The following is a 10,647-nucleotide window of genomic DNA, read 5'->3' on the forward strand; positions in this document are numbered from 1 at the left end:
TGGCTGCATGAAAATCCAGCAATGTGACTGGGCACCTTCATTGTTTCATTGTTCCCAAATTCTCTATGGCACTCAGGAGTTGGCCTGCTGAGAACATCCAAGCTTGTTAGGGGTCAACACAGCGTAGCTCAGTGATACAGTACAAATTGCTCTTCAGATAAGTACATGCACACACATACTGTTTCCTATAATACATATTCTATGTTATAGGTAGGCAATCTGTGTTCAACATGCTATGTATATAATTATGAAATATAGTGTCACTGAATTCCCTGTGAGAAGAAGAGTTAATAATAATTGGTGCCATGGCATGCCAAGTCAACCACTCAGGGCGGAGTTCCCTTGGATTCAGATGTCTGGATGCATCCAGCAGATTGCTATCTTTGGACTGGTATACATGGAATCAACTGATAAGGAGTCATGACAGGAATAAAAATGTGTGAGAAGCCAAGAAACGCGCCTGTAACTTTCTGTGGCACACTGGAGTCCCAGACAGCGACAGCACTCTTGGTCACACAGGAGCCAGCTGCCACAGCCAGGATGGGAGCGCATTCACGGTGCTCACAGTCTTCCAGGGCTTCTACAAACCCTGGAAATGAATGGGGCTCCTGGATTAAATTTCCTCATCGATGATGAGGGAGTTAGGAACTGACCACACACCTAAATCTGTAATTCCTTTCCTCCTTCTTTTTTATGCAGAGGGAACCAAAGGAGAAAGAGATTATGAGTTAGTGCTTGGAAATCAATGGTCTTTCCAAAAACAAAAGTCTGTTAATGGTACATACAGCTGGAGACAACAGTGGCCTGTTATTAGCATAGAGGTAAGTCAAGTCACAGTACAGCTTCTAAGACCAAAGTTTGCCCTAGCCAGGTGGCTTAGTTCATCAGAATGTTGCCCTGTGCACCAAAAGGTTGCTGGTCCCAGCCTCGGTCAGAGCACGACCTGATTTCTCTCTCTCCATTATATAGCAGTACAGTATCTCCTTTAAATATTGACACTGATATGCTTCACATTATCTAATCTTACAGAATGAGCACAATCCACATTGTATTATATTAAGGAGTTTATTTTACAGGAAAGAGTCAAATGTCAGACTCTGCACTTTGGGAAGTTACAGACAGCCTGGGTGTGGGGTGGGGAGTGCTAAATAACTGAACTTGAGTCATTGTTGACACCTGTGATTGTTCCTAGGACCCATTCATGTGGCTTCAAATCCCCAAGTCCTATCTTCCAAGTCTGATCTTTTTCTACTTCTCCTTTCCATTTGCTCCTCTGTCCTTCCACTCCTTGTGCCCATTAGTCTAACCTCACATCTCTCCATTCCTTTCCACTCTCTCCCCCATCCTCTTGTCTCTCTATCCCACCATCCCCCTTCAGCTCTAGTGTCTCCATTTCTCTTCTTCCTGTCCTCCTGCCCTCCTTGTCTCTAGTTCCCCTTCCCTTTCTCTGTCTTTTCCATTAGAAGCCTTCTTCTGTGTCCCTGTTATGCTACCTTTGTCCACAACTGGACATTTTTGCTCCTCTTTCTTTGCTTTACTCAGTCGGGTTTTGAAACATGTTTTCCTGCTGTCAGATTTTCCTTTGTTCGAATGTTGCATCTTAAATGCTACGTCACTCATCTGAACACTCTTTACCAGATTCCTTGTCGACTCATACAGGTTGAATTCCAAATCCCAGGTCCTGTTGTGCTTTATAGAGTTCATTTGTTCTTTGAAGTTCTTCAGATCCTGCTTTATTGAAGGGGAAATTTTAAAGCAGAATGTTAGCTCAAAGATTGAGGAACTCTCTTTTTTTGACATGTCCAGTAAGAACTGCATACTGAGGGTCATCTCCTCATTCCCTGCCTGCCCCTTGTCATCCATCAGCCTAGTCACTTCTCTGAGGGTCTCTCCCCCCAGCTGGCTCTGGTCCTGTTTCACCAGGTAGGACATGGCATGAAAAAATTCCTGGAAGCTGATGTGGCGGAAGCTGTAGAATTTCTTGATATCAAGTCCCTCTTGGTAATCGTGGCTGCTCAGGAAAGCAGCAAGGCTGGACCCATCCAAATTGTGCTTCTTGAGGTCAGCTTCTTCAAACAGGAACCGCTGGTGCTGGATCCCCTGAGCTGCCAAGGAGCACAGACCCCTCAGGACCTTGTGTCGGGTAAGCTCAGGGCAGCCCTCATTGTCAGTAGGTGGCAGAAAGGTGGAGACATAGGCCATGAAGATGTCAGTGTCATTACTGAGAATCTCTGGGAACTCTCCACCTCTTTCCATCTGCCCCTTCAGCCAGGAGCAGACCACCCAGCAAAGGCCTGGAACCTGACATGCTTTGTAGAGAACGTCATTTCTACGTACAAAGTCAATGGCCTTTTTGGTTTGCTCCTCATCTGTGAAGTATGAGTGGAGATACTTCTCCTTCTCATCATCAGAGAAGCCCAGGACATGGACATGGCGTGGTTGTTTCAGCAAGGACTGCAGGTTCCGCAAAGCCAGAGGCCGAGTGGTGATGAGAAGGGAGGACGTGGGAAGTACCTCTCTCCTAATTAGACGGTGCAGGACGTCCTCTGTGCGGCTGGGTCCCAGCCTCCTCAGCCTTGCTGCAAAAGGCCTCTGTAGCTCATCGTAGCCGTCTAGGATGAACAGGAGCCGCTCCGGCTGCCTCCGAATCTCTGTGACAGGTGCTTTATTGTCCCCACAACACCAGATGAGGAGCTGGTCCAGCGTGCCCTCTGGCAGCAGGACCACTTCTCTGCAGCTCACATAAAAGACATAATCAAACCGGCCTGGGTACAAGCTGCCAGTGGCCCAGTCCAGGACCAGTTTTTTTGCCAGTGTTGTCTTTCCAGTACCAGCCGACCCTTGTAGCACCACTATGGGTGGGCCTTGGTTGGGCTCTTCCCCTGAATCAAATAGAGCCTCCACCGTGACAGAGTCCAGCTCCTGCTCCTGGGGGACACTCCCTGAGCTGGGCTTGGCCACCAGGAGCAGCTGGTTGTAGCTGCGGCTGACTCCCTCTTCTTGCCTCTCCTCCAGGCAGCGCACATACTCTCGGTATACGTCTCTGTAATCTGAGCCAAACACGTGGGGTATTAGGTGGTGAGATGGCAATACAAAAAAGACAAAATAACCCTTCAAATTCTGGACTCTGCTCTTTAGTCTCATATTCTATGCTCTCTAACTTGTATCTCCATGAAGGTTTTATTGGGTTGGCCAAAAATGTTTCTGTGGGGTTTTTTTTCCATAAAATAAAAGATACATTTTTCATTTTTACTAATAACTTTACTGATTTGGATATTGTGAGTATGTCAGCTGTCTCCCACATGGTGAACATTGATTGTTCTCAAGTAATGTCTCGATTTGATTGCTATTAACTTCAGCTGGTCTAACCAACCACGGAACACGTCCAGCAAGAAATCTCCAGCATGAAACATTGCAAAACATTTTTGATACATTCAATCAGTCACAGCACCTTTTGCACACACTGCACAAATCTTTTTTTTTTGCATTTCAGTTGCATTTTTACCTTTCTTGAAATAATGAAGCACGATATGCTAAAAATGTTGCTTATTTTCTTCTACCTTCAATATAAAAATAGCTACACAAATATTCAACAATTTTGATTAGTTTTTAATGCACACTGATATGACAGCTGTGACAATACAGCCTAAAAAAATGTTTTGGAAGAAGTTAAAGACAACTAAGAGCTACTAGGGCCCTCTGATGGAAAAAATTAAATGAACTTTTTGGCCAACCCAATACTTACAGCTTCATGGGGAGGGACCACTGTACATATATATATGAATATGTGTGCATGCATGTGTGCATTTGCATGTATGATGTTCATGTGTACAAGTGTGCAAGGTGTGTTTAGTGTGTGAATATCTGTGGGAAGGGGTGAGTGCTTGTCTCCACACACACTCATGGGAGTGTGCTTACGGAAGCTCATATATTTTTCTGTAGAGAAGGCATGTCAGTGTGCATCAGCAAGTATGTGTTAGTAAGAATATGTGTATGTGCAAAAGCCTCCATGTGCATGAATGAGTGTGCATATGAAACGTCCCCAATTGAAATGGTGAGAGAAGAGAGGACAAAGGGAAGGGAAGCTGTGAGATGGGGAAGCCATAGGAGCCTGTTCTAGGTAAAGATCAGGCCAGGTGGCACTATAGACAAACCAGCCCCTGATCAGGAGCCATGACCCTGAGTCTGTGGAACCTCACAGGGGCATCAGAGGAGTTCTCGGGTATGAAAGGAGCCCGCAGAGGGAGCATGGGCATCAGCAGACACTCTCTCCTCAGCACTCCACCAGAAGGGATAGGATGGGGCTTCATGCCCACCCCACTCTCTGGGGCACTGTCAGACCACCAGTTTCTTGAGAGAGCCAGGCACAGGTGCAGGCTGTCCTTGCTGAGAGTCAGCCTGAGCTGCCTGCCAGGAGAGCAGCTGGGGAGAGGTCTGGGGCGCATCCTGCTGGTTAGTGGAAACCCTTCACCAACACGCCCCCAATCTTTAAGCCCCGTTCTCCATAGTCTCCCCCTCTGTGGAACTACAACTAGAGATAGGAGGTGGGGCATAGTGGCCAAAGGATACCCTAGTCTTTCTGTAAATAAATCGCCACCCTTGGCTCAGGCCCCTCACCCCACAGTTGTCAGAGTCTTCAGCTGGAGACTAGTAGGACCACTAGGACCCTCAGGCACTGGAAAGTTTTTGGAAATGTCATGGGGGCAGGGGAGTCCCAATGCCACCCTGGCCTCCCCTTGTCCCCTGCTATACTCACCATTTAGGCAAATGTGGCTGAGCTGGTCTACAAGTTCTAATAAGTTCATGACCTCCAGGACCTTGAGCACCACTTTCACAGCCTCCTGTGCGCCGTACATCGAAATCAGCCGAGAAGCCAGGTCCACCCGACTCAGGCCCTCCAGCTCCCCTCGGGCCAGCCCTTGGCCCGCAAGCAGGGTTCTATCCCGTAAGTGGAACTTTAATATCTTGAAGTCATGTTCGTTAAGATCACTCAAGGCCCAAAGCAATGCCTCCCTCGGATTGCTGTCCAGGGCCATGGTATTCAGTATGAAGTGTCAAGTTCAGACCTGTGTGACCTGGAGAAGGGGTTGGGGTAAGAGGTGAGGAGAGGAGAGATCCAACTGCTGAGAGAAGAGCAGCCTGAGGTGCCTCAGTCTGCCCTGCTTTCTGGGTGCTTGGCAAGCTAATGAGCACAAGTTAAGGAGAGAGATGCATGCCAAGTTCTAAGAAAGGCAGGGAATGACCAGGAAAATTCCCTGACTGCTTTTTCATTATTGTCTCTGTGGTAAATAGAAATAAGGTATGTGGATGTGTTGATCTCTCTCTCTATCTATCTATCTATCTTTCTCCTCCCCTCCTCCTTCCCTCTCACACATATTGTTTAGCAGGCCCTGTATCCCTTTAAACAGATCCCTTTTAAACAGTTTGGATTAAAAAAAAACAATTATATTTTTCTGGGACTTCAGGCAAGAAGGTAAAAAAACTCTATACTCATAAGCCCATTGGCCTCACGTATCAGCCTCATGGACTCAGTAACACACAGGATTTCAAAGCTGGAAGTCTTCTCATTCAGATAAGGAGACAAGTTCAAAACATGATCAAAGAAATGGCAGCAACCCTAAATGGCATGGCTCAGAGGGTCAGGCATCATCTCACAAACAAAAAGGTCACTAGTTTGATTCCTGGTCAAGACACAGTCCAGGTCCCTGGTTGGGGGCACATGCAACAGGTAACTGATCAAAGTTTCTCTCTCACATTGATGTTTCTCTCCCTTTTCTTCTCCCTCCTTTCCCCTCTCTCTAAAAATAAATTAGATCTTTTTTTAAAAAATAAATTAAGTAAATAAATAGAAAGAAATGACAGTTTTGAGGGCTCACTTTGTGCTGGGTGATTAGCATATATTATGCCTTTTGCCCATCACAGAAATTGTCTTGGGGTGCCTCCAGACGAGAAATTTGACAGTCAAATCTTTCAGAATCTGAAAGATTTTCAGAATTTTCCAGAGCTAGACAAGTGGGCACAGAAGCAAGATTTAAATGCTGGTCTATGACCTGGATAAATACAGAGACAGAAAGAGATGAAAACGGGAAGACAAAGTAGACAGGCACAGAAAGAAGCGAGGTAGTTAGACTAAATGCTACCCAGAGCTGAAGAGATATGTAGAGATAAAAGCAGCAGAGACAGAAGAGCAAGGTCTTCAGGTGTGTCTGACACAGAGAACTATAGTTTTGGTAGGGTGGCAGTCTCCAGAGAAAGAAAATCAACAATTGATAGGAAGCTTTCAGAGTTTAGGATTACACCTGTGATCTAACGCCAGTGGGGACTCCATCTCAGTAGTAAAATGTCTGAGAGTGAGCACAAGGTATTTGGGAATGAGGAAAGTTGTTGATTCAAATATCAGCATTTTGACTATATAGCAAAAGGAGAGAAAACTTTAGCAATATGTTAGGATACAGGGACTTTGGCTGCAAGTCATAGGGCAATGTAGAAATGAAGGCTGGTGGATGCAGGAGCAATTTACAATTAAGTCTCAGGCTCCCCTGCAAATGTCTGTTGTTAGCAGAGCTAATTCAGGAAAGAACAAGAGAAGACAGCACTAGCTCTGGCTGGTAGCTCAGGTGGTTAGAACAGCGGCCCAATATACCAAGGCTCGATCCCTGGTCAGAGCACATACAAGAATGAATCAATAACTGCATCAATAAGTGGAACAACAAATCGATGTTTCTCTCTCTCTCAAAAAATCAATTAGAGAGAGAGAGAGACAACATCACTAGAGCCAGCCTAGATGTGCCCTCTAGGCTGTTTAGTAGGTGTAGGCTCGGGGAGCTGGAGGTGAGCCAGGGATGATGAGCTTGCTGTAGCAGGAGCCCAACAAGCAAGGTCTTGGGGATTGGACTGAAACAGATCCCTTTTCTGATCAGACAGCTTCCCGAGCCAGGCCTGGTTCACTGGTCCAAATCCACGAGTTCACTTTTGCTGAGTGAGGCTGGTATTAAAAGGCTACATATGAATACCTACACATCTACCCTTACATCAAGTATAAAACCTACCAGGCCCTAGGACACACGAGACTAGACCAGATGAAGAAGCATAAACACCCACACGTGCCATCTGATTATCATTGGATGAACAACTCACCAAAGGAGAATTTGACCTCATTTCTCACATATGAAAGTTGAGAAACAAGGGAGGAGCCAAAGGAATGAATTCTTCTGTCACCAACAGAAAACGAACCCAGCAGACCCTCCATCTCTCTCTCTGTAACCCCAGCCCTCCTCTACAACTTGACTCCAGGCCAAGCTGGGCAGTTTGACTTGAGAAACAAAGGAATTGGGGCACTGTCATCACCACATCCTTGGCCACGACACCCTTTCTTAAAGTTGTTGAAACCACCGGAGGATGTGCTCACATCCACCAAAGTGTAAAAGGAGGAAGACAGGAGCTTCATGAAACAGGAACCCAAACAAGGAGCAAAACAAAGTCCTAGAAGGCATCTGGTCAGTGGGCATGGAGAGCCAGTGACCCAGGGAGCCCTGACAGAACGGAATGGGGTTCTCAGAAAAATCCTCTCCACAGAAAAAGGAATCGACAGATTTGCTGGTGTCACTGACCTTCAAAATAATCCTACTGAGATGCTGTTAGAAGGTATGGGAAAAACTAACAATAAATACCAAGAAAACTAGACAAGGAAGTAAAAAAAGGAAATTACTAGCTCTAGAAAAAAATAACAAAGGGAAAATAAAAGTAATAAATTTACATAATAGTAAGTTACAACGCTCAGGTGTACATAGTATTTGCATAGAAATAATAATTCAACCACTGACTATTGTTTTAACTAAAATGTATAACTATACTGAAAGGATAATGGTGGACCACCCTAGAAGTCAATAGATAATGCCTAAAATTGATGAATCAGAAGGTAAAGGTATACATGCATTAGAAGGGCAGAAATGTAAGGAGAAACCATTTAAAATCTAAAGTAGATGCCCCCAGAAGAAAGACTGGCATAGTGGCAGGAGGGGTAGTCCAGAGAACTACTTTATTTGGAGCATAATCTTTTTAATTCTAATTGTCTTTTTAAACTATGAGTATGTGGCACTCTGATAAAATAAAAGTTAACAACAAAAGGATAGGGGTAAAGAAGTGGAGATGTGTAGATGCAAAAAGAAAAACTTGTCCAGACAAATCTTTCAAGAAGCTTTGGCAGCAAAAGAAGTCAGAGGGGTTCTCAGGTAATCGGAGTGAAGACAGGGTTTTATTTGTTTTAACATGGGAGAAGGTGGCAAATGCTAACAAAAACATCCAACAAAGGAATCAGGTTAGAAATGCTGGTGAGAGAGAGAGAAGTGCCAGAGGAGAGAATGGAGAATGTGGACTGGGATAGGATTCAAAGCCTTTGGCAGGAGGATGGAGAGAACATCCAGGTCTGAGGAGAGTGAGAGAGGCTGTTTGGTAGAACTAGGCAGGTCTGTGGGGTTTATGGTCAGAAGATGAGGGTAGTCATGTCTGGTGGTCCCTGTATTCTCCATGAAAGATGAATAAGAGCATCCCCTAAGGGTGAGAGGTCAGTGAGGAGGGGGAAAGGCTCTCCCGTGCACATTTCCCCCACCCCTTGCAAGCATCCCCTGCCCATTGCTCTGGGAGTTCTCCTGGAGTCCAGGAGAATAGGCAGGGACGGGATTTAGTCTCTCCCAGAGCCTTATTCAAGCTGAGGCTAGAGACAGAAACATGGCAGCAAAGAGCCAAGCCCAAGAGACCTAGGTGGGAAAATAGAGTGAGGCACAGCCTCCTGGCTCCCACGTGTGACAGAAGAGAGGAGGGAGACCACTTACTGTGAAGGCTCCAGGTCTGGAGATCACTGGGCCAGGGACTGAGAATCACTCCTGAAGGAAGTAGAATTGAAATGCAAAAGAACCCATTGTAATTAGAGGGTGGAGGCAGGAAATGAAATGAGATCTGCCTCCCTGTTAACCCTGGCCTGGCTGTGGGCAGAACTGACAACTGGTACAATTGAGTCCCAACAATGGAAGGGATGCAGACAAAAGACTCAGAGACCAAGGGTGGAAACAGTCAGAAGAGATACAAAGAGGCACAAAAGAGAAATGAGCAGACAAAACAGAAAGTCAGCAAGAGAGACTGATGAAACTAGCTGATAGGTACCATGCTCTCTGGCTCTCACTTGCTCTCTCTCTCCCTCTCCCCACTCTTTCTCATCCCTTTATCTCTCCCTCCCTCCCCACTCTCTCACATGGGCAAGCATGGCATGGGCAAGCATGTGTGGACACACATACCCACACACATTTATATACTCATTCTATAAATAGGGTTCAGCCTACCTGGATCCCTTAAGCAGCCATTGAAAAGCCAGCATCCTGGATGTATGCACTCCCTTGTCTGGACAATCAGGATCCCTAGGAAGACAATGACAAAGATCTCTCTCCACCTGCCCCTGAACCATGTGGCTGGAGAAAAATACAAAAGCTGACCAGATCCTTGAGGTCTCCAGGTTCCACTGGGTCCTCCCATAATTGATCAGTGAGTGCCTTTGATGGCTCACTCTCTGCACTTCTTCAAAACACTGCCCATTGACCCAAGGCTGAACCCCACCCTTGCACTGCCATTCTCAGCAGACCAGACTGCCTTGCCTCTACTTTCCTGAGGAAAACATGATTTGACAGGAACTCCTACAACTTCACTTTCCTCTCCAAAGCATCTCTGATTCTTCATCCATCCCTTTACCCTTTCCTACAAAAAAGAAAAATTCTTAGACCATCGATATAAAGGCAAAGTTCTTGACAATGAAGTGTCCACACCCAACTCATATCCACATATGAGTAGGAGGTCCCAAGGTTGTGCATGGTCAGCTGTGGCAGCAACATCTCTTCTCCGGGGGTGGTTCTCTCCTCTGGACTTCTCACCATGGAATGACTTCAGGGCATCAGCCCAGACTAAGGCAGGATCCCCCTAGGTACCCATAAGGGAGGTCATAGCCCAGGGCAGTCTCTCCAGCATGTCCCTCACCCTGCCCAAGACCACCCCTCTCATCTAAGCTTCTCCATTTGCATTCCCCTTCCTGCCTTGTTTCATTACATGGCTCCTCTAACTCACACTTGCACATTCAATCATTCTTTCTCCTCTAGACCTTGACCCTTAGTTTAACAATATACTTAAAGCCCCTCCAGACTTGGGAAGATGGCGGCCTTACTCTAGGCAGCGTGTTTCTCGGCTTCTGTGAAGAGGAGGGAAACTCACGGATCAGTGGAGAAACAGAGCAAGTGGACTAGGTTACCGAATCACTTTTGAAAGCAGGACATCAAAAATTATTGCGATCAGTGAAAAACCAGACGGTAAGGAGACTTCTTCAGGACAAAAGGGAACCAGGGATCAGCTCGGGGTCTAGGGTGTGCAATTCCCAGGCCTGATGCTCCCGGGTCTGCCTCAGGGCTCCTGGGAGAGGGGAGTCGCTGCTCCCTCCCCCAAATTCGGGGGTTGAGCAACTCCAGGGGAGAACGTGTTGCTTGAAGGAACAGATTGGCCAGTTGGACTGGGAAAATATCGCCCAGGGACTATGAACACCCACCCAGAGACCTGGGAGAGGTGAGGGCCTCCAGCCAGCATGTCCAGGGGCAGCCTGGAAGTGTGCCTGCA

General features: G+C 46.4%; 1 protein-coding gene across 2 annotated transcripts; it reads right to left on the reverse strand.

Moving 5' to 3' along the window:
• Window positions 1-1,048: 1,048 nt before the first annotated feature.
• NLRP10 (NLR family pyrin domain containing 10) lies at window positions 1,049-8,908 on the reverse strand. 2 transcript variants are annotated; one of them, XM_028516600.2, is made up of 3 exons: window positions 8,832-8,908; window positions 4,757-5,066; window positions 1,049-3,050 (listed from the first exon to the last, which is right to left on the reverse strand). In XM_028516600.2, exons 2-3 carry the CDS (start codon window positions 5,034-5,036, stop codon window positions 1,381-1,383), a joined length of 1,950 nt encoding a protein of 649 aa, XP_028372401.1. In that variant the 5' UTR covers window positions 5,037-5,066; window positions 8,832-8,908; the 3' UTR covers window positions 1,049-1,380. The 2 variants fall into 2 exon arrangements, with proteins under 2 accessions (XP_028372401.1, XP_035884856.1); XM_036028963.1 differs by having other exon boundaries at window positions 4,757-5,075; window positions 8,832-8,901.
• Window positions 8,909-10,647: the final 1,739 nt, after the last annotated feature.

The sequence above is a fragment of the Phyllostomus discolor genome, chromosome 6 (genome assembly GCF_004126475.2).
Source record: "Phyllostomus discolor isolate MPI-MPIP mPhyDis1 chromosome 6, mPhyDis1.pri.v3, whole genome shotgun sequence".
Taxonomy (NCBI): Eukaryota; Metazoa; Chordata; class Mammalia; order Chiroptera; family Phyllostomidae; genus Phyllostomus; species Phyllostomus discolor.

Bases quoted from the DNA above. Each gene is read 5' to 3' on its own strand.
- NLRP10 (XM_028516600.2), bottom strand. From the start codon at position 5,036: ATGGCCCTGGACAGCAATCCGAGGGAGGCATTGCTTTGGGCCTTGAGT. The intron at 3,051-4,756 runs GTGAGTATAGCA...TGTTTGGCTCAG, and splicing joins CAGCCACATTTGCCTAAATG to ATTACAGAGACGTATACCGA.